Source organism: Poromitra crassiceps (assembly GCF_964638095.1).
Source record: "Poromitra crassiceps genome assembly, chromosome: 15".
Taxonomy (NCBI): Eukaryota; Metazoa; Chordata; class Actinopteri; order Beryciformes; family Melamphaidae; genus Poromitra; species Poromitra crassiceps.
In genome coordinates this window covers 30,457,402-30,481,364 of record NC_139634.1, presented here as the reverse complement: position 1 = coordinate 30,481,364, position 23,963 = coordinate 30,457,402, and the positions used below count along the sequence as shown (strand labels likewise).

At 45.7% G+C, this 23,963-nt stretch overlaps 1 protein-coding gene across 4 annotated transcripts in view; it reads left to right on the top strand.

Moving 5' to 3' along the window:
* The window catches only part of atp11c (ATPase phospholipid transporting 11C (ATP11C blood group)), an 81,908-nt gene that overhangs the window by 41,223 nt on the left and 16,722 nt on the right, over positions 1-23,963 (top strand). For all 4 annotated transcript variants that reach the window (XM_083652218.1, XM_083652220.1, XM_083652219.1 and 1 more), the window contains exons 3-14: positions 540-629; positions 14,191-14,271; positions 15,199-15,306; positions 15,988-16,116; positions 17,798-17,886; positions 18,737-18,787; positions 19,622-19,686; positions 19,791-19,872; positions 19,956-20,106; positions 20,296-20,493; positions 21,084-21,254; positions 21,737-21,954. In XM_083652218.1, coding sequence (XP_083508344.1) covers positions 540-629; positions 14,191-14,271; positions 15,199-15,306; positions 15,988-16,116; positions 17,798-17,886; positions 18,737-18,787; positions 19,622-19,686; positions 19,791-19,872; positions 19,956-20,106; positions 20,296-20,493; positions 21,084-21,254; positions 21,737-21,954 — 1,433 coding nt within the window. The remainder of the gene's footprint in view (positions 1-539; positions 630-14,190; positions 14,272-15,198; positions 15,307-15,987; positions 16,117-17,797; positions 17,887-18,736; positions 18,788-19,621; positions 19,687-19,790; positions 19,873-19,955; positions 20,107-20,295; positions 20,494-21,083; positions 21,255-21,736; positions 21,955-23,963) is intronic.

Sequence of the window (23,963 nt, the reverse complement as noted above, 5' to 3'; positions counted from 1 at the left end):
CCAGGGCATTGTTTAGCAGCCTTTGGGGGATTTGGGCAGATAAGTGTCACTTCAGCTGCTATAGTATCAGCAGTCATGGCCACTTCCTAAAAGAAATAAACAACCCCTCCATGGAAACGGATCTATAGCCAGCGTGATAAGCTAATCGCCTCTCCATTCAGGGCCGGCCGAATTAGGGAGATAAGTCGTTAATCCGAATCAATGGACTACCTGTGGGCCCCCAAGGGCCCGGCTCCCTGGGCCATAGGCAGATCCGAGAGGCAGCACCAAGCTATTGAAGTCACCTTTCCCCCCCTTAACTTCCTTCCTCGGCTCAGGGAAAATACACACACATGCAGGAGCATCTAATCCCTCTCCCCTTGCAAAGCCTTTCTCTAACCTCGTCTTCCTTGAAACCAGGTTGAACAACATCATGCCAGGATGGAGAAATAATTATACAGCGAGGAGCAGAAAGGAGCCGTCAACAACACTGTAGTAGATCCCTTTATTGCTTTTCTCTGAACCTAATTGCTTCTTTCTTTCTTTCTCTCTCCCCACAGTATACAGTATGGAACTTTCTGCCAAAGAACCTGTTTGAACAATTTAGGAGAATTGCCAATTTCTACTTCCTCATCATCTTCCTGGTGCAGGTAAGGGGGCGGGCCTTGTTAGTGAGCCGTTGGTGTGGTTTCCTTTTATTGCACCGGTGGTAACGTTTCAGAGCGGACTGCTCTTCCCCAGGCCAAGAGAAGTAGGGACAATTTATGGGTGCCTTTTGTGTGTGTGTGTGGCTGTGGGTAATGTGAAACTTGGTGCGCGGACACGGCCTGTGAGTGCGACTGAAATGGTGTGTGTGAGTCAAGAGTGTGTGGCGGTGGCAGGTGTCAAACGGTTACTGGACGTGTGAAGTGTACTACGCACGGGCACAAAATTAGCACCCGCCACCAGCCAAATGCTGGTAAAATATGCAAGTGGCTGGTAGATTTGCTTCACTCACCAGCCAAGAAAAGAAAAGGATGGTAATCTATTGAGTAGCTGGTATATTGGAACATTCACCACTAGCCATTTGACCAGTGGACAAAACAAGAGTATGTGTTTTGAGCGGTGTGCATTTATAGCTGGTGTGAAATTGCTGTATTTTACATTTAGGCTTGAGCAGTACATCTTGAGTTCCCCATTGTTTTTATTGACACTATCCAAATTGTAAAGATCTAAAACAGCCTGCTCTAATGGATTGCCCCTTTTGGAAAGCAAATAAAAAAGTGCGGGTATAGATGGACCATAAAACCAGAATGTTCTGTTAGGCTACACGGTGTGAACAGCATGGTTTTATTTCTAATAATCATGAGACGACTCACTAAGGGACCAGACATTTGTTATTTCTACATCAAATATCCATATTTGGCGTCAGAGGAATGCATTTCCCCACCCCTAGGGGCACTAGCCCTGTCCTCTGACAGATCTGCAGGTCATTAAGCTTATTATGTCGGGGAGTCTATTTAACGAGCAGCTGTTCCACTTTATGGATCACAGAGGCAGCATCGTGTCCGAGGCTACAGGTAACAAACACAAGGCTAATTCTTACCTTTGGTTCCAGTTTTCGATGCCCACGTATCCAACAGCTGCAGTCTGCTTTTAATAACGTTATCGTCGTCGTCAATATAGACCACTTGGTTTTCTACGTAGGCTACAACTGTTGCCCGGAAAGACGCCAGGCACTTCACAGAGACGCAGGTGAATTGGATCACTTTCAACGTGGATTTGAGACAAAGAAGATACAGGCAAAGGACATCATAGCCATGGAGGAAACATGGTCTGACATGGTCGGCTCAACTACAGTGAATGTGAGAGCTGTGTAATTACAGCGTGTCTGAGTCATGCGCTCTTTTAAGTAGAAATTCGTTCACCAGCAACACATTTTCGTTCCGAGCTTTTTGTTTTTGTTTCTGATGATTTTTTTTTACACTAAATGCACCAGGTTTGGTTCAAGAATTTGTTTTTTGGAGTTAGTTTTTTGTGAGATCGATTTTTCTTTCTGCCAGCATTTTCCCCTTCTCACCAATGTGCGCAGCTCCAGGCAGCATGTGACCATTAAGCCGCCTTCACATGATAAGCGATCTTCTCTTCTCCCACCGTCAGGTAGAGAATTTTGTCTACTAATGTCAACATCGTTTGAGCATAAATAGCCTAACCTACACTTGCTCATAAACTGTAGCCTACAGGCCTACAGGAGCCTGTAAGATGTATAGGGGAAACACTGCCACTTTTCGTCACTCTACTTCAGCCCAGCGATAGTAACAAGCCAGTCACTGCCGTTGGAAAGGGTCCAATGTTATCAAGCCGGACTTCACCTACTGTACTATGGCTATTGGCTAGCTCCTCCCACACTAGCCAGAACAGAGAGTCCCCTCCCGGTTCACCCAAGCCTCGCTCATGCCCGTGTGGATTATGGAGGTTTTCTGGCCCGGGACCCTCGTCCCCTCTGCATACGGTGCCTCGGCTGGTTCCACACAAGCCCAGCTTTGGAGTCCCCGGGCTCGTGCGTTCACCGCTCCCCATTCAAGCACGCAGCGCTCCGCAGACGCCTGAAGCAAGCCACCGCTCTCAGAGACGGTAGACCCACTCTTCTTCGCCCGTCCGACTAACCCAGATGAGAAAGACGTCTCCCGCCCCGTGGTTCTGCCGGCTTCCACCTCCGGGGGCTCGCGGGCTGAGCTGAACCCAGACCCGATGTAATTTTGGAGGATATTTTGGAGCTGAATGCCGGACAGGACAAAGTTCTACTCATAACCTTACATTTCCACTAAGCACGTTTATTTCACAAGTGTAGCACGAGTTGGTAACCAACTTGGGTGTTTCAGTCTTTCACCTTTCAAATGAAAAGGCACTGAGAAGCTTGCTGATGGAACACCTTCATATTGCTCTGGAGTCTCATATAGGTGTTTGTCATCAGTGTTGGGGGTAACTCATTACAAAAGTAACATATTACATGTAATATATTACTTTTAGGAGTAACTCAGTAATATAACTTATTACTTATAGGATTTCAGTAATATTATACCAGTTACTTTGTCAAGTAACTCCAGTTACAAATTGAGTTACTTTTTTTTTTTTTAATCAAAGCACATATTTAAATCATTTCCTAATCAAACTGTGTGATTTTATGGTTTTTATGCAAATAACCACTATAGATGACAATAACAAAGGAAAAGGATAACATTTAGAATTTTGCATTGTTTACACTGACTTCAAGACGGTTTAAATTCTTTTTCGGGATGGTTCCGATTCGGGATGGCGCCGATGTCATTCTGCTGCTGCTGTTGTTTTGGTGAAAGTAATGCAAAAGTAGTGTAATAAGTAACGAGTTACTCTACACAGAGAGTAATATTGTAAAGTAACTTATTACTTTCAAATGAAAGTAACTAGTAATATGTAGTATATTACATTTTGAAAGTAACTTGCCCAACACTGTTTGTCATTATCCATCCTTGTTGGATCCAGCCCTTGTTCTTATATGGTCTCATAATTCTGTGTGTCTGCGTGTTTGCCTGTTTGTTTGTATAGTGTGTGCCTATCTTCATAAGTGTGTTTGTTTGTATAGTGTGTGCCTATCTTCATAAGTGGAAGCTGTGAGTTGGATAAGAGGGCTGACTAAAAAGCACTGGCTGGCATCCTTATCCCCGTTATTATTGTCCTTCTATATCCCCGCTGCGCTGCCGTACCCTCAAGTGAACTCTCCTCTCCTCATGGGAACCTGCTGTTGAGCTGGAGTGGGGAACAGACGAGAAATAAGATGATCTGTTTGCCCGCATCTGTTCTCGCACTTCCATACACACTTTCTCTCTGTCTCCCTCTCTTGTTACCTCTCTCTCTCTCTCTCTCTCTCTCTCTCTCTCTCTCTCTCTCTCTCTCTCTCTCTCTCTCTCTCTCTCTCTCTCGCTCTCTCTCTCTGATCCGTGGAGATGGAAACTAGCCTCTCCCTCTCCAGCCGTAACCTAAACTAAAGAGCCTCTCCAGTGTAAACAGGTGCTGGTGTTGGGCTCCACTCAGGAGGGACATGCTGTCTCTGGTAGCATTCAGACTGAATGAGCTCACTAAGTGACTTCTCCCAGAAGGCCAGTACTGTACTAAACTGGGCATTATGCGTGTGGCTATAACTCCATCATCCTCAAGTCAATAGCAGATCAATGCCCGGTGCTTATGTTTCCTCTGTCCCTTCTGTCCACCTGACTCTCTGACAACCCCCCCCCCCCCCCCCGCCCCCGACACACACACACACACACACACACACACACACACACACACACACACACACACACACAACAACACCACCACCACCACCACCACCACCCCAGTTTGTCTGGTTTTAGTACACACAGTGGATGAACTGTAAATAAGATTGTTGGCTAAATACATGTGGTTATATGGCAGTAAACTAGCATGCCATGTACTCTTGGGGTATAGAATGTGTGCAAGCATAGTATGACTTTTTGTGTTATTACATTGTGTGTGTGTGTGTGTGCGTGTGTGTGCGCGCACGTGTGTTACGGTGTGGGTGTGTGTGTGTAGTATGAGTCAGTGGGTGTCCTGGGTTTGCTGATGGTGTTTACCCAAGCTGCCATGCGGTTGGCATTTCTCCACTAATCCAGCGTCTCTGGAGGGGCTCCTTTTCCTAACCACACAGTTTTCCCCATGCAGCCTGCTATTATATCACAGAGAGAGAGAGATAGGGAGAGCGGGGGGGGGGGGGGCATACAGGTACACACACGCACACATGCACGCACACACGCACACGCACACACACACACATGCACACACGCACACACACACATGCACACACACACACAAACGCACACATGCGCACACGCACACACACACATGCACACACACACACACACACACACACACACACACACACACACACACACACACACACACACACACACACACACACACACAGTCTGCACTTGCATCACACAGGCAGGAATAAACCTTTTCACTTCCCCAGAGAGGCTTCATGCACATTCGCCACACCAGTAACCAAGTGTCATGCATCGCCTGACTATTTCCTTCCCTCTTCTTGTCTTCCTGTCCCTTTGTCACTGAGTCTCTCCCTCTGTCTCTCGCCCCCCTTTTCTCTCTCCCCCTCTGTCTCTCTCTCTCCCTCTGTCTCTCTCCCCCTTTTCTCTCTCTCCCCCTTTTCTCTCTCTCCCCCCTTTTCTCTCTCTCCCTCTGTCTCTCTCTCTCCCTCTGTCTCTCTCTCCCTCTGTCTCTCTCTCCCCCTTTTCTCTCTCTCCCTCTGTCTCTCTCTCTCCCCCTTTTCTCTCTCCCCCCCCTTTTATCTCTCTCCCTCTGTCTCTCTCTCTCCCTCTGTCTCTCTCTCCCCCTTTTCTCTCTCTCCCCCTTTTCTCTCTCTTCCTTTGTCTCTCTCTCCCCCCTTTCTCTCTCCCCTCCTGTCTTTCTTTGCCACTGAGTGTCTCCCTCTGTCTCTCTCCCCCTTTTCTCTCTCTCCCTCTGTCTCTCTCCCCATTTTCTCTCTCTCCCTCTGTCTCTCTCCCCATGTTCTCTCTCTCCCTCTGTCTCTCTCCCCTTTTCTCTCTCTCCCTCTGTCTCTCCCCCCTTTTCTCTCTCCCCCTCTGTCTCTCCCCCTTTTCTCTCTCTCCCTCTGTCTCTCTCCCCCTTTTCTCTCTCTCCCTCTGTCTCTCCCCCCTTTTCTCTCTCCCCCTCTGTCTCTCCCCCTTTTCTCTCTCTCCCTCTGTCTCTCTCCCCCTTTTCTCTCTCTCCCTCTGTCTCTCCCCCCTTTTCTCTCTCCCCCTCTGTCTCTCCCCCTTTTCTCTCTCTCCCGCTGTCTCTCCCCCCTTTTCTCTCTCTCCTCTGTCTCCATCTTCCCCCTTTTCTCTCTCTCCCGCTGTCTCTCCCCCCTTTTCTCTCTCTCCTCTGTCTCCATCTTCCCCCTTTTCTCTCTCTCCTCTGTCTCCATCTTCCCCCTTTTCTCTCTCTCCTGTCTTTGTTACTGGGTCTCTCCCTCTGCCCCCCCCCCCTTTTCTCTCCTCCTGTCTTCCTTCCTCATAATACCCCCCCCCCCCACCCCCCTTCTCTCTGCAGCGCTGCACCTCTGACGTCAGCAGCCAGGAAGCCTGCTCACTGCCACAAATAGACCCAGGCTGATAAAAAAGGACCACTCTCCTATAAATAGCCCTGCATGTCTTTGCTGGATTCTGATCGAACGGGAGTGGAGCAGGGGCGAGCGAGGCAGAGAGCTGGTGATGTGTGAGCAAGAGAGAGAGAGAGAAGGGGAGAGAGGAGTAGTGGGGGGGTGTGAGAGGGGCCCCCAGCACTGCCCTGACACCTCGGGGAGCGACTGTCTGTCGCTCACTCTGACATACTTCCCAGCACAGATGTAGGGCTCTGCTCTGCACGTGTAGCAGCCTGATAGCACACCAGCACAGCTACAGCGCACAGGTCACGCATATGCTGCCTGGGATTTTAGCCTTTGGAGTTGGTGCAGAGGCAATGCGATCTTTATATAGCACATTTCATACACAAAGCAAGTACAATGTGCATAAAACAGCAGAAAAGACATAGTGACATTCAAAACGAAAGAAAGATATTGAGCAGTCGTTCCCACACTGATCTGAGAGAGACTCACTCCGTTTGTCTCAAAAGGAGATCAATTTAGACAAGATCTTGGAAGGGTTCTTCGAAGGAGCCTAGAGTCTTTCCACTGGTCTTCCAGTGGGCCACAGAGAAAAGGAAGGTTTTGAGCAGACTTTTAAAAGAACTAACAGTGGGAGCACATCTCAGTGCTTCTGGGCATTTATTCCTGATCAAAATACACTTGTTATCCAGAGACCTAACATCAAGCAAGCCAAGCTTTATGGGTTTTTTGGCCTAGTTTTAGATGATTGGTCACAGGCCCTGACAGGGATGGGGAATGCTTTTTTAAAGTGGGGGGAGCTGCAGGGGAAGGACCCACATTTTGGCTGTTTGAAGCCAGATTTAGAGGAATATCTCATTTTAAATTAACATTACGAATAGACTATTGGGGTGTCATTACTCAGTCTTAACCATGAATATTTGCTCCTTTTCTCACTCACTTCCATGTCACCACCTGCTCTTCCTGCCCTGGCATCATCGCTCTCTCTCTCTCTCTCTCTCTCTCTTTGTTCTGGATACACCAGTTATTTAACATGTAAGAAATATTATCAGTAACAATAACAAATCATACGCTTGCCTTGGATACAGTATCAAATACACAGGGTGTATTGTCCTCTCATGTCTGTGAGACATTACAGTTTCTTCAAATCGATACATATTGTGGATGGCCACAAGATAGCTTTTGCAACACTTTGATGTCACTTCATCTATTTGACTACACAGATGTGTGCATTGTAACCCGGAACGGAGAGCTCCAAGCTGAGGCTGGGTAAGGGGACTAGGGCTGTGGTGAAAGTGACCTATAGGGGTCGCTGTTGAAGTCAGGACTGAAGTCTGTCAGACTTGAGTGCCTCTGGAAGGGGGGCATAATGGGTGATGAAGGGACTAGAGGAGATTGTCTGTTAGTACAGTAGTTTCACTCCAGAGCCATTTAGATGGCGGCCATCTTGCTTTGTGAGAGAGTGAGGGAGATTTTAAGTGGCAAAAGGAGTAGGACACAACTGAAATCATGACCCATAAGTTTGAATCAAACAAAAACTGAAAGCCGTAACAGTAAAAGTAGGTCAACCATCCTGATCACATGAACTAACTTTCTGTTTCGTTCTGCGGATCTGTCTGGCCTACAGCCCGCCCCCAGCGATTTCCAGAAATTACAAAGTCCACGGGCCAATCAGGGACCTGCATAGTAGTTGACAACGTCATCGGCCAAACAGCGATGCTGCTGGCAAAGTAACAGCTCCTAACGTTCGTAGAGTAAACACAACCGTAAGTGCAGTTATTACAGTAATAGACCCAATAACAACAATACAAGAACAAGAGTATTAGGGGTGGGAATCACCAGATGCCTACGATACAATACTAAAACGATACTTGAGTCACGATACGATAGTATTGCGATATTGCGATACGCTAGTATTGCGATATATTGAATATTGCGATATTTCAATATATTGTCCAACTCCTTTAAGTAAAACATGCAGTGTTTTTTTGTTTTGTTTTGTTTTTGCCCCACATGTAGGCTACATTATTAAGCTTCTCTGGACTCAATACGCGGACTGCAACATCGGGCGCTTCGGGCAGATGCCCGTTTTTTTTATTTTTTATATTGATACTTGGCGTCCAAATATCGATACAATATCAGAAGTCAGGCAAAATATCTCGATACTATGGTGTATCGATTTCCCCCCCCCACCCCTAAAGAGTATGCACCAGCAGAGTTTCCCGCCGTTCTTCCGAGTGGATTTGGATTTTGACTGGATCCGATACCGATTGGATGAAAGACTGGATTTGGCAATGCTGATTGGCTGAAGGAGGTGTCTGTCAAGGTGAGCACTCCCACCCTCTGAAATGACTGTGGGACGGATTGGACTGATCCGTAGAGCGAAACAGAATGTGAGATGACGTTATCAGGATGGTTGTAAGCAGGCTATTTGTTTGCTGCCAAAATGGCGTTAACTCCACTTAGGCCCATTTGTCACCAAGCAAAACCCCACTTTGACACTGAACAAGCATTGTGGGTAACGCCACTTAGGTCAGCTCAAAATGCACGCTGGTAATTTAGGAGTGTGTGAACTGGTCTAGATGAGCTCCGATAAGAAGGCTGCCAGTAGCTGAACGTATCCCTCAGTGTTATGAGGAGTTTTACAAGTCTTTGAATGAATGTGTCCACATCAGTAAGTGATGTGTCCTGGCACACATACAAAAATGTATTCTAGTAGCAAAAGGACAAAAAAAAGCATAGCGCTGCAAAACGTGTCTTTGGGTTTACAGTGTTTCCCACAGCGGCGGCGGCGGCATGGTCCAGGGGAGAAACACGCACACAGCAGTTATCCTATTGTAACGTGTCTGTGTGCTGTGAGCATATGACTCAGCTGCAGCCACTGATCCATCACAAAGGATAGATTTCTGTCTGTTGGCTTGTTTTGGAACGTCAACGCTGTAATAAAATAACACGCTTCTGATTTGCGGTGATGAATCTGTCCGTCCAGAAAAAAGTTAATGTGCCCCCCGGCCCCATCCGCCCTGTGGCCGCAGTGTTGGCCATTTCAGCAGGCTTTTATATATATATAAAACCATATATATACCATATATACCATATATATACCGTATATATATATGTATATATATATGTATATATATGTATATATATATATATATATATATATATATACTGTATATATATATCCTCCCAAGATTGAAAACTGAATCATTTTTAACTAAATGGCGCTAAGGGGGTGTTTGTAGAACTGTAGAAATCGATGTTTGTGTATCTGTAACATTGATTGTTGCGTTGCTGAAGGCTTGCAGTGTGGTGGCCACAGGGGCCCACCTAATGTTTTTGTGGCCATGGGGGCCATGGTTAATGTGTTATGAAGTTCTTTGTCATTTTCTAATGTGAAAAATTCTGGTTTCTAGTAAGCAATCTTCTGTAGCAGTTTATGGATGGTGTATGCATTGTGTAACCCCGAATGGTTACGGTGAAAAAGTCATTGGTAGCTAACAGGAAGGAACTCCCACTCGTAGTTTTGACAATCAAACAGAGGAGGCGAGGTGTTACAGCTATCTGGAAGTTTGGAGGGAATCTTTTTCTTATTAATTGATGCAGATCTGGTTTGATATCGTGTGTGAAACAAAGGAGGGAAACAACAAGCTTGAGGTGAATTGAGTAACACAGGGGGAAATGTTTGGGCAGAGGCAGCAGTAGTACAGTTAGCTGAAGGTTATGTGTAGGTTTGAGTTTTCTCTGGAGTATGCTGCTGCGGTATTTCCAATAATAGTACCAATGAGGCGTCCAGGGATTCATACAGGGCACAACTACACCAAATATGACGGATGCCCTCAATACAGTGATGTCTGTCTGTCTGTCATAGCTGTCAAGTCTGATCTCACGGCATGATGATATTTCACATGGTGTTGTTGTAGTGTGAGATGAAGAAAGCTCCACCCCCTTTTTTTTAAGAATAGGAAGGAGAATAGAGATTGAGAAAAGTTGATTGTTCAATGCAGCAGCATGCCACACTATCCTTTTGTGTCTTTAATGAACACTCTGCATCAAAGTTGCCATTAAGTAGCAAAGATAAGTCAGTCGGACAACATGCAGGCTGAGAGATGCCTTGATGGAATAGTCACTCTTCACTGTGGTCACCCTTTGTCAGGTTTTGCCATCTGGCTGCTGCATCAAAGGGACAAGCTGTCCTCAGTACTTCCCGCAATGTCTCTCTCTTAGTTTCCCTAATCAGCCAGCCTGAAGAGCAGCCTCCTCCATATAGGGAAGTGTGTGTGTGCTGCTGCTATCACCTTATTGGATCTAGAAATAAACTGCTCCATCTCCAGGCTCCGCCCCCCCCCATCACATCTGTGCCCCGGGAGGCTGTTCTCCAACTAGAGCCAGGTGAGGGCACGCGTGACTGGGTGTAACCTAGCCTATCACGGGAGACATTCAATAATCCACTCAGCTACACGGCCTGGGGGAATGTATGTGCCCAGTGTACTGAGGCTTTAGCACAGATTCCCCATATAACATCCCAGTGTGTAGGGTACGCACACACACACACGCACACACACACACACACACACACACATACACACACACACGCACACGGCGCTCTATTGAAACATTCAGTAGCCTCACCTTTGGCTCGGCTACACCTGAGGCTAGCTAGCGCAGCAGAGCTATTACTTTCTCCTCAGGACAGGAATAGCCGACTCTGACAGATAGAATGCACACGATCCTCTTCCTCCTGATTCTGCATTCCTCCCAGCGCTTTCCATGTGCACCAGTCCATCGCTGCCTTCTAATTGATTTATCCCCCAGTTAATTGTAATCACAGTAAAGCTCGCGTAGGCTAGCAACTCACCGCCCTTGCATTTTATGTGTGCGCGCGCCCGTGTGTGTGTGTGTGTGTGTGTGCGTGTGTGTGCGTGCGTGTGTGTGTGTGTGTGTGTGCGTGTGTCCACATATGGACACATGCATGGCTTATTGGCTTTGTACATGTGTAGCAGTGGATATGTGTCTGTATGACATGTGCTGGTTAGTGCATATTGATGAGTGAGGGAGCAGTGGGATGGAGCACAGGTGAGGGAAAACATCAGAGACGGCTTCAAAACGCGCCTCCTGCTCTCATGCTCGAGCTGATGTCTATCTGACAGCTTGTAATGCTCCCGCTCAGAATGCCAACAAGCCCTGTGTGTGTGTGTGTGTGTGTGTGTGTGTGTGTGTGTGTGTCTTGAGACTAGCGGCTTGCTGCAGGATCGGGAATGCCTGGGTAAATCCATCTCGTGGTGGCTTTAAAGGGACAGCTCACCCTAAAATCCAAAATATATATTTTTCCTCTCACCTGTAGTGCTGTTTATCCATCTAGATGGTTTTGTGTTAGTTGCCTGAGTTTTGGAGACATCGACCCAAGTGCTTTGTGCCTCCTCTCCTACACAGTGGTAGCCTGGCTCCAGACCTTCCAAGCCACGTGTTGTTGTTGTTTTTTGGCACTTTGAGCACCACAAGCCGAGTGCCATCCAGTTCCATTGTACTGGAGAGAAGGCAGAAATCTCTATGGCCGGTATCTCCAAAACTCAGGCAACTAACACAAAATGATGTAGATGCATAAACAGCACTACAGGTGAGAGGAAAAATGGGTTTTAGAGTGAGCTGTCCCTTTAAGGGACGCACGCACGCACACACGCGCACACACACACACACACACACACACACACACACACACACACACACACACAGACTGGGCTGTTTGTACATGTTGTGGCTTTGGCTTGGAACTGGAGTCAGGCGGTGCTCCTGAGCCGGTTGTTTAGAATTACCTAATCAAGCGCCCCACTTTCTTTCTCATTAGACACACACACACACACACACACACACACACACACACAGCGCCAAATTCCTTCACACACAGTTCCAGCAGGTGAGGCTAGTCCAGCAGTGCTCTGCGCTGGGCCTCTCATCAGGAGGAGAGGACCTGCTCCCATGCCTTGGCAGAAGCACAGCAGCCCTGGCGCGGCTGCAGATGAAGCACTCTGTCACTGGCCCTCTTGATTAGAAGTTCCGTTGGTCCAGAAATTGCGCGTTGGCCTCCCTCCCTTCCAGACACAAAACGTCTCCCCCGGGCGCTTCTCTCACCGATGAGCAGATTTGAGAGCTGGTAGAAGAGCCTCGCACACAAAGGGCTACACCCTGCATTTAAGAAAGAGCCTCGCCCTCTGAACCCTGACCACACACTCCTCCCCCTTTGACCGCACATGTGCTGCGGTGGCAGGCCTTGGCAGGGATTTGTTCTATGCATTGGGTTAGTGTTGTTCAGTGTAATTCTCAAAATTAAGCAATATTACACAAGAATCTGAATCTGAATATTACGTGCCAATAATGACGTAAAGCTCTCATGTAATATTGTGATTATACAACAGTTACCAACAAAATACAAGAAGTGCACTCCTCTTATGGTGATCACCTTGGGATGGGTCAAATTGATCACTATAAGTGGATGATCATTATAACAGATTTTTTTCTTTTTCTTTATTTCTCATGCAGATTACCATCTAATTGGTATTTGGATATGTATTACATGAATACAGTACATATAAAGTAAAGGAATGTTCAAATCCATATACGGTAGTAAGTTAGGCTTCCAGCTGTTTCAAACACAGCGGTCTCGCGTAGACAGACAGACCGAGATGCCACGATCTCTCCACATACAGACAGACATGCACCGAGTAACGCTGCTGTATCTCGTTGGCTCATTTTTGACACTTTGTAAGTAAAATAATAATCAAATGACTGTAGTTTAAAACATTTTTTCCATTGTTCTCAGGTTGGACAAGGCCCAAAATGATCACTGTAAGCGGAGTATTGATCTCTATAAGCGAATGCTTTAAACAGCATGTGTATAGGAATGATTCAGGACCAAGCTTTTTGATCAATATAAGCGGTTGATCACTATAACCGTGATCAGTATAAGCAGATTCCACTGTATAAACAAAATGTGTTCATATTCTGGAGCGATTTGCTCTCAAAATAACAAACTTTTTTGCTAGTGTCAGTTCCATTTCCATTGAGTCAGCCAGGCTGAGCCAGCCAGCATGAGCCTCTCATCACATTAACTGCAAACACCTGTGCAGAAAGCAGCAGCTAGCAAACACCTGTGCAGAAAGCAGCAGCTAGCAAACACCTGTGCAGAAAGCAGCAGCTAGCAAACACCTGTGCAGAAAGCAGCAGCTAGCAAACACCTGTGCAGAAAGCAGCAGCTAGCAAACACCTGTGCAGAAAGCAGCAGCTAGCAAACACCTGTGCAGAAAGCAGCAGCTAGCAAACACCTGTGCAGAAAGCAGCAGCTAGCAAACACCTGTGCAGAAAGCAGCAGCTAGCAAACACCTGTGCAGAAAGCAGCAGCTAGCAAACACCTGTGCAGAAAGCAGCAGCTAGCAAACACCTGTGCAGAAAGCAGCAGCTAGCAAACACCTGTGCAGAAAGCAGCAGCTAGCAAACACCTGTGCAGAAAGCAGCAGCTAGCAAACACCTGTGCAGAAAGCAGCAGCTAGCAAACACCTGTGCAGAAAGCAGCAGCTAGCAAACACCTGTGCAGAAAGCAGCAGCTAGCAAACACCTGTGCAGAAAGCAGCAGCTAGCAAACACCTGTGCAGAAAGCAGCAGCTAGCAAACGGCGTCGATGCAAAATGGACTGTTTTCTGTTTTTAATTCAATTTAATGTTTTTTTTGTCTGTTAATTTAGATTTATTTGGCGGACTTACTGTTGACGAATGGTTGGAAGAAGAGGACGCTGTAAGCTAGCTGCTGGTTTCCGCACAGGTGTTTGCATGCGATGAGAGGCTCATGTTGTTGTTGTCTTCTGAACACACCGGCAGCGGAGTGATATTTTAGTGATGAGGCATTTGTTCATGTGAGCAGCACGTACAGCTAGGTCAGTACAGCTAGGTCGCTGTGCTGTTATGCTGATTTGAGAACGGTCCAAAAAGTCAAAGTCGACCAATCGGATTGCTTGGTCGGAACTACGTGTTGCATAATTTGTGTTTCCTCCTGTCCCCCAATAGGTGATCGTGGACACCCCCACCAGCCCAGTCACCAGTGGCCTACCCTTATTCTTTGTGATCACAGTAACAGCTATCAAGCAGGTACAGTACAGTAAGGCACAGCCTAGTGGTGCGTACGGCTAACAGTACAGTACGGCACAGCCTAGTGGTGCGTACGGCTCATGACGTTTTATTGTTGATTGCTCTTGCCAGGTCCTCACTTCCTCACATTGTCTCTCAGTGCATTTCATCATTACCTCCCTCTTCCATAACACAACAAGTCCCTCCTCCTTCATCACTGCCTTGCTCTGAGTTTGGTATGAAGTACGTGACTAACGCTCTCTGGGGTTTTGTATTAATGTGCTCCGCTGGTGATGTCTGATTGGGGGGAAGGGGAACCGCTCTCTGGGAATGTGAGCAAATCTAGCAGAGAGAGAGAGAGAGAGACAGAGAAAGAGAGAGAGAGAGTCTATTATACAGAGACAAATTATCAAGGGGAGTGTGTGTTTCTCACACACGGCTCCAGCCGTGTCCCAGCGTTAGATCTATTGTTTTACGATCGGCTTTTTGGTTAGCCCACCGCTGGGGCTTTGAAATGCACAATAATGGGGAGACTTCCTTTCCAAAAATATATGGGTCACACCCACTGATAGAGCTGGTCTGCCCTCGTGCTTTCAGACAGGCTTTGGTCTGCCTTCCCCTGTTAGTCAGGCTGAGGTGGACCACTCTCCTTTCTCTGTCCCCTTTTCTCCTCCTCCTCCTCCCGTCCACCTGGCAGTGTCTCTCTGCATCACTCTCCCCCCCATGACCTCTCTCTGGCTCCTGCTCTGCTCTGGCACACGCTCTGGGTCCTCCTCTCTACCCCTCCGCATTCCTGCAACACCCCCCTCGAACCCGATCACTATCTTAAACTACTTATCAAGTCTACACTATGCTTGGTAGCCTACACTGCTGTGGCCTCAGGGTCTCCTCCCCCCCTCCCCCCGTTTCTCCCCCCTACCAATTCTCATGTTGATATTTTGTGTTTAGGGATATGAAGACTGGCTGCGTCACAAGGCAGACAACGAGGTGAATAAGTACCTGGTGACGGTGCTAGTGGACGGCCGGAGAGTACGGACGGAGAGTGAGAAGATCAAGGTACCTTTCAGCAGCCGCATCTTAGCCAAGATTCCCTGGAATAAATATTCCCTCAATAAAAGAAAATGACACAATGTTGCTTTAGCTTATATAGAAACCGAGGGAATTGAAACGACAGCATCTAAAACGAAGTCAAATGCATCTCAAAGTGCTACTGTGATCTGTATCCACTTTAACGCAGCAAAACCGAAGATAACCGTTCGTCATGACAGTGATTGTATTTTAGGGCGATATATAGTAATACCGGCTATTGTCCCATCCCTACTCCCAACATGGGTGTAATGGGAATTGCTGTAGCCAAGGTGTGGTGTGCAGATAGTTGCTGTAATTAACTGTTGTCTGTCCGGTGGTATGGATGATCTCGTATGGACTAAGGTTGTCCACCATCCATCAGACCTGAGACCTAGAATTCTTGGTATTTGTTTCACTCTATACGGGGTGCCAAATGGGTGGGGTTTGCTGCATCAGGACAAATTAGATATTGTCAGGTAAGCTGCAGACAAATACACAAAATTATTATTATAATTATTATTATTATTATTTACTTGATTGTCTAAACATTGTGGCACTCATCGTCTTGTAGCAAACCTCACCACTAAAAAGGAGTTGCAAACCAACCATGAATTGAAAACTCTTTTACAAGTGCAATTTGACCCAGATAGGTTGTGTTCCTTTCATCAGGTTGGAGATGTGGTGGAGGTGGAGGAGGACGAGACCTTTCCCTGTGATTTGATACTGCTGCGATCTAGCCGGGATGATGACACCTGCTTCGTGACCACAGCCAGTCTGGATGGAGAGTCCAACCATAAAGTAATTTCAACTGTTCCGCTGTACCTAGCTGCAGTATACAATAGTTTCTATTACTCTCATAATGGGTTTTTGTGGCAGTGGTGGTTGGATGGTCACTTTTACCATCCTGGATGGTAATGCTAAAGCTGTTCTTATTTATTTTTTATTTTTTTGTACAGGTGAAAAGGAATATTATATAATATTTTATTTTTTCCAACAGTGGTTGCAATCTTCTCCCTGTAATTGACTATCACTGCTTAAGGAATGTAGGGTATGTTATTTGTGTAGCTCCTATAATTAACATTGGGATTTGAATCTATTTAGCACCGTTATTTTCAAACTCAATTAATATGTACAGTATTTGCCACCCTTGTTCTCAAGGCAATTTCTTCTCACTCTGGTCCCTTAGGAGTGTGTTTGTGCCTGTTGTGCTTATTTGTAAGTCATAGTACCGTAAATTCCGGACTATAAGCTGCGGCTTTTTTCCCGTTTTTTGGCCTTTTTTGCCCCCTGCGGCTTATATAACGGTGCGTCTTATCTATGGATTTTTCCAGCAAACGGCCACTCGGGAACCTCCAAAATCTATGGATGTTGGTATGAGGCAGAACGAGAGCAAGACAGACATTATGAGAGCGAGACCCTGATTGGATGATGTTGCAAAAAATGTGCCTCGCGACCTGATTGGAGCACTGTGCCACTACTCTCTCTCAGCCACTACGGTAAAACACCCTCCCTCCTCCCTCGCTCCGGGGGGAAAAAGGCAGCTAATGAGCTTGAAAGACAGTCTGAATGAAATTGAATGTAACATTCCCAATTCTATGTATTACATTCTAAAAAACTAACAGCAACATTTTGGAAGGCTAAGCCACACAACTAGCTCGTTGTAATCTAACATCATGCTTCAAAAGATGGAGAACTGGCTGTGTTACGACGATGGCGGCGATTGAGCCTGAAAGCCATGTCTGAGACAGTAGCGAGACAGGAACAACAACAGCAGCAGCAGCAAAGGATCATGCACAAACCCGAGACGAAAGGGACTGTCCGTCAGGGCGCGGACGACTGTGTCAGCAACTCCCTCCCGACTACCAGGAGAAAATTACAAACTTCGGCGAATTCACACAAAGAAAGATCAAGGAATATTCCATCGGACCGGAGCAGATCATAAATATGGATGAAGTGCCTTTGACGTTCGACCTGCCTCTCACTAGGACTGTTAACAAGAAAGGTGAATCGTCCATCACGTTGAGAACCACAGGTCACGAGAGAACGAATTTCACTTGTGTTCTTGGCTGCACAGCAGCTCCCGCCGATGGTGATTTTTAAGCATCTCACAATGTGTGATTTTGTCTGGGGATTAGTGACCTGACTTTTGTTTTGTTGAAATGTTAATAAATGGGAGCTTCCCCAAACAGCCATCTCTTTCCCGACAATCCCCTCTGTGCACGAAGCCTTACATATGGTAATTAAACATCAAAACACCCGCGGCTTATAGACCGGTGCGGCTTATAGAAGAAAAAAATAGTCACCTTTGAAGGTGCGGCTTATAGACCGGTGCGCCTTATAGTCCGGAATTTACGGTATCTGTCCTTCGTTTGACTGTGTTTTCTGTGTTGGAGTGCTAGTGAAGGCTAAAATGACCACTTGACCTGAGCGAGGCAGCATTCACACACTCACACTCTCTCTCTCTGCCTCTCTCATCCAGACACACTACACAGTGCCCGACACAGAGAAGAATCTGGAATCTCTCTACGCCACCATCGAGTGCGAGCAGCCTCAGCCTGACCTCTACAAGTAGGCACTGATCACGTGGCCCTGACAGATTTACACTCCAAGAATGCGTTGCCTGTGGTTTGTTGGGGATAGGATTAACTCAACTGCCAATTGAAAAATGTCTTAATTGACTCTAACAGTACCACGTTGATAGTAGAGACCTGTAGCAAGCCGTACTGATTATACTGGGTGTTGTTGGATCTGGTATGTCCGGGAGGCTTCCCAGGAATTGAAGGGAAAGTTCAATTGGACAGTTTTCCCCCGACCAGCTCAGAGGTGATTTCGTACTCACTTATGGGAATCTTGTTAGGGAATCTTGGCTCAATCTGCAGAAAGCCTTTGGCTCCCCCTATGGGGCAAAGAGTAGGACATTGCCATTTAGTCAAGACATCAGAGTGGTGTTTGAGTAGCCTAGGTAAACCCATCCCCCACGTGACTTGCTCTCAGACCGTTCTCAGTCACTAGCGTGACTGAGAACGGTCTGAGAGCAAGTCACGTGGGGGATGGGTTTACCCAGGCTAGTGTTTGAGATGTACTAAGGAAGTCGTAGTGCCAGATGCTGACTTTTCAGAATCAATCAAATCGACAGGGTTATTGCCAGCGTGCAGTAATTAGCTGGCTCCCTAAAGTGTGCACCCTCCTGGTGCACACTCCTGTTCCTCAGTTCCTGGTGATGGGCAGATGAGTGATGATGGGTACCTATAAGTTTGTTAAGTAAAGGAGGAGTCCCACATGGCTTGAATTTTCATACCACAAGTTTGTTTTTAAAGTGGAAGGCAATATATGCAGCATGACAAATAACAATTTTTTTGTTTGTAAAAAAAAAAAAAAAAAAATGTTGAGAATTGTGGATGCGTTGTGCTTTTTCTAGGTTTGTTGGCCGTATGAACATATGCAGGACCGATCAGGAGGAGGCAGTGAGGTGAGAGCGTTTGACACGATCAAAGCACAGTTCCTTAAGCACTCACTTGTTTCCCTTTGCATTACCATCCAATCATTATTTCACTGATCCTTTATTGCAAGCGAGCATTAAAATCAAACCTCGCTGGCACAGCTTCAGCCGGCACTTCCAAAGCACTCTCACCAGCATTTGTCACTGACTGTTTTCTAATGCAATAACAAAAACAGTCACTGTGTCCTTCCTTCTCAAGAACATTGGGACCAGTGTAAGCCCACACTGCAGTTACTGTAGTAGACTGTATATTGCCACTAGCGGTTTTAGACTGGACGCTACCTTTGCTGCCAAGTTGCCCGTTGGAGCATGGAGTGGCCTGCTCATAGGCTGTATTCACCTCATGTAGCCCTGCCCACTTGACCCGGTTGTGTTATGACTTCCTGTTCAAAACACACGTCTGTGAACTGAGCAACAATCTCACACAATTTGACTTCCGGTTTAGCGATTTTAACCCTGACCCTAAACGCTAACCCTGACCCTGAACCTAACCCTAACCCTAAAACAACCTAACCCAAAAATTGTTGCTGGCTCAAATTGTTGCTGGCTTTATCCTGCCTCAAAACGCTGTCTGTTTTACCTGCTCAAACCTAGTCTGACTCACTGACTGCTCTTAGAGGTCTGCACACATCTTAAAGCCCCTCAGTAGTGCTGGCCACAGTTAACAACATGAACACAATATACGTCACAGGAAGTGTAAACACAATGGGAAGTAATTGGCTGACCGCTGTGTTGCAAGTTGCAACACAAGGTGAATAGCTCCTGTGCAATTAACTTGTTCTGTATATCGGTGTGGTTGTTCAGGTCTTTGGGCCCAGAGAACCTGCTCCTGAAAGGGGCTACTTTGAAGAATACTCTGAACATCTATGGTGAGTCAAAGTACCTTGACTTGATTAATGCTTTTCTGTCTTAAGGATTGGTCAGTATCTAAAAGCCAATCCACATCCTTCTGCTCTTATGCTCCCTACTCCAGGTGTTGCAGTTTACACCGGCATGGAGACGAAGATGGCTCTCAACTACCAGGGCAAGTCTCAAAAACGCTCTGCAGTAGAGAAGTAAGTTGAGGGAATCGGTGTGCATCAAAGTAAATCACATTACCTTTGGTACCACTGAGTAATTTCAATTGACATGTTTTCAGGTCCATCAATGCCTTCCTTCTGGTGTACCTTTGCATCTTGGTGAGCAAGGCCCTGGTGTGCACTACACTCAAGTATGTGTGGCAGAGCAAGCCTGGCCAGGATGAACCTTGGTACAACCAGAAGACCCAAAAAGAGAAGGACACCAATCTGGTGAGGACACATTGAACAGTGAAATAGTGACCGACATAGTCCAGTGTTATCACTGCAGTGTGTGTACTGCAAGTGTGTGTCAGTTTGTATTTCATTTCTATTTCTTAAATATTTGTTGTAATTCTGGTGATAAAGATTTTAACATGTATATCTAAATATGTTCCTGTGTTCGACCTTTTTTCCCTTCAGTACCTGAAGATGTTCACTGACTTCCTGTCCTTCATGGTGCTCTTCAACTTCATCATCCCTGTGTCCATGTACGTGACTGTGGAGATGCAGAAGTTCTTGGGCTCCTTCTTCATCGCCTGGGACAAGGACTTCTTTGACCCTGAAATCCAGGAGGGCGCCCTGGTCAATACATCGGACCTCAACGAGGAGCTGGGCCAGGTCAGGCGGATGGACAGAATCAAACATTGAACATTATTGGAATGGCAGAGTGGCATAGGAGGGGCATCCTGTGGGCTTAGTGGTCATACCATGTAACTGCAATGTCCTGGGTTGGAATCTGGCCCAGGACATTTGCCGTATAGAGTAGCGCAGGGATGACGTATTTTTGTAGGCTTTATCCAGAAATCGCCGCCATTTGGTTCTTCAGTGGAAAAGTCTATGGGGTTAGTGGCATGCTAAAGACAGTGTGTGCTCATATTGTTAACCCACCAAATGACCTCAGTCTAAATTAAGAAAACATCTGTGAAGGTGAAGTATGAGCTGCTCTTAATTAGACCGGATTGCCTGGGCCGCCCTGACCTCTCCTGTTTTTATTGCACCTTTAACTCAAATGGTGCAGTCGTACATCGGCTGCACTTGGTTTGCCAGATAATTACTTTAATTTAGGTGATGCTTTATTGAACTGATTTATGCAGTGTAACTCTGTCAGGGGGGTAATTGTACAATCTTATTGTTTGAGGCTGTTAATTGGGCAAATGTATTTTTACAGCTTTGAAAGAGCCTGTGATGTACTTTCCCATTGCCTGCAGGTGGAGTACGTCTTCACAGACAAGACAGGCACTCTCACTCAGAACAACATGGAGTTCATCGAGTGCTGCATCGATGGTTTCCAGTACAAGTACCGCGACGCAGGCTCCGAGCTGGACGGGTTCTGTGTCACAGACGGGCCAGTGAGCAAGCTGCAGCAGAAAGCTGGCAGGGTGGGTTGGTGTGGTATCCCTCCGTCTGTTGTGAAAAGACACACATACACACACCAAGCAACATATGGCCATTACATAGCTCGCTGCTCAGAAAGACCCTTCACAGGTCACCCACATACAGTACACTCTCCTTGACATGTCAACATGTGCACTCGACATGTGGGGGCGAGGGGCGTGTGCTTTTGACATGGACACTCAGCCACCTGATAACACTTGACAAGCCGTTGCATTTCAACACCTGTGTTGTTGATAAGAAGTCAATTTAGACAAACGGTTGTAAATCAACGGTTGTAAATCCATTAATTTTAACTCCAGCTACTGTATCTGGCTGCATGTGTGTGGCTGCAAGCCCTCAGTTCAGGTATATATAAAGTTTAGCAAGTTTATTTATTAAAATAAAGTATTAAATCTTTGATTTAAATTCAATAATATTTATGTTGTTATATATTTCATTCTATTAAGCCATGATGTTGTGTGATTAGGAAAAGGAAGACCTGTTTCTGCGGGCGCTGTGTCTGTGCCACACAGTGCAGGTGAAGGAGTCTACAGGACCGGATCAGGGCCAAGAGGATGGACTGACAGAGCAGGTGGATGGCTTTGGGCTGGATGGGCTGGATGGAGAGGTGGTTCCACCAGAGGAGCAGAAACGCTTCATAGCCTCCTCACCTGATGAGGTGGCTCTGGTCATGGGTGCCATGAGGTGGGTGTAACATGATTATTCATTCAGTCAGATTGAGATTAGCAGTATACCAAGTGGACAAATCAGGTGAATATGAATAAATGGCTGGTATAGTTTTTAAGTTGCTAGAAGAGAGACCCCCCCTCTGGTGGTCCGCGGCGGTATTGTAAGTAGGCCGCCAAATTATTTTATTTTTTTATTTTTTACATTGAACAAATAAAAAAAAACTCTTGCTGATGGACAGCTCCTTGAAAACTGTAACACTGAAAATGCTGCAACATGTTTCAGATTCCAAATTCAAGATTATTTTAACCCTTGTACCCCAATGCCGCGGAATCCTCAATTTACTATTGGTCCATCTGATGGACCTTAACAGGAATACTGTACTAATTTATAAATATTAATTTAAATTTTTAAATTTTTGACTGTTTATAATTCATTGGTAACTTCTTCCCTAATACCTCATACCAACATTTCATACCTATTCGAATTTTAACCCCTCAAATGCCAGTGTACAGTAAGTACAGTAAAAAAAAAAAAAAGTACATAAAAAAAAAAAAGTGATTTTTTTTTCCCATTTCCATAAAGACAAACTGGCTTTGGGTCTGATATTATGGGCAGGTTGGGGTGTTTTACAAAAGTCACCACTGCAAGATGCCTAGTATCAAAGATTCGCAGGCATGATGTCACAATAGCTATGACATCACTAGCCTATGACATCATCAGTGATGTCATGAGATGATTTTTTGTCAATAATATGTCACTGATGACATTACTGATGATGTCACAGACATTGTGACATCATCAGTGGGTTTTTGTATTTTTTGTGATTTTTTGTAAAAATAGTATTTTTTCATATTTTGAGCCAAAAATCCAAAAAGCGCATGTTTTGGACTTCCAGCCATTTTCCCCAAAAAACACAAACGAGCTTTAGTCCAGCATCTATCCTGGTCTAAAGGCTTCAAATCAGTAGTGTGGACTGTCAAATTCAGTTTTCTAATATTTTCCCATTTTTGGCATAGGAATCAGTTTTTTTTACATTTCATGTAAACTGTATGGAATTGATTGCTATGCCAAAACTGGGGGAATATGGGGAAATAGGCAAACACATTAGAAACTACAATTTTAACCGCTTGAGTCAAGGTGAGATGTGTAACATCAAGGAAATAATGATTTTTTGAAAAATTTGCTGGAAGTCAAAAAAAAAAAGTTCTTTTTGTGCAAAATTAACATTGAAATCAATGGGACAACTATGCAATGGACTTTGAGACCATGTAACTCCCCCAAAATTTCTACCAACTCCAAGGTTAGATATTAAGGTCAAAGTTCAAGGTATTTGGTCCAGGATGCCCGCTGAAATAAATGAAATAAATTAATTTTGTGAAAATTTGCTGGGAGTACCAATAGAGTGGTTTCAATGGAAGTCAATGGGTCCATCAGATGGACCAGTAGTAAATTGAGGAGTATTTTTGAAAATAGGTCTTAGGAGCGTATAAAAATGATAACTATGATTGATTTTTGTCAAATACCCCAAAAAAAATACCTAGCCTTAGTTTAAAACCATTTACTCAAAAACTGTCGAAACGGCCCATACGCGAATGCAGGAAAAGTCCATCAGATGGACTAGCGGGGTACAAGTTAATAGCCATAGTGAGTAATCCTATTACAAGCGAGGAATTTGGCTTTGTGCAGTATGGATAGGGGGAGGTGGGCGACCTCCCACTATCCAATCAGAGAAATGTTTAAATTTTCTGGCAAACGGAAGGTCAGATTACGATGCCTATAAAAGGCTATATGTATTTTTTCACCCCGAATCCAACGCCACCCCATGAGTCTCTACGAGTTACGGTTGCAGAGATACGTCCGCCCTGCATGCAGGGCTACAGGAGAGAGACAGAGGACAGCGGGGGATTGGGAGTTCCAAGTTACTGATCAAACACACTATCTCTGTTACTGACAGAATATAGAGCCATTTAACACTTATTTTAACACAAAAACATTGCTGAATGCAGCTTTAAGTGTCCGTGGGA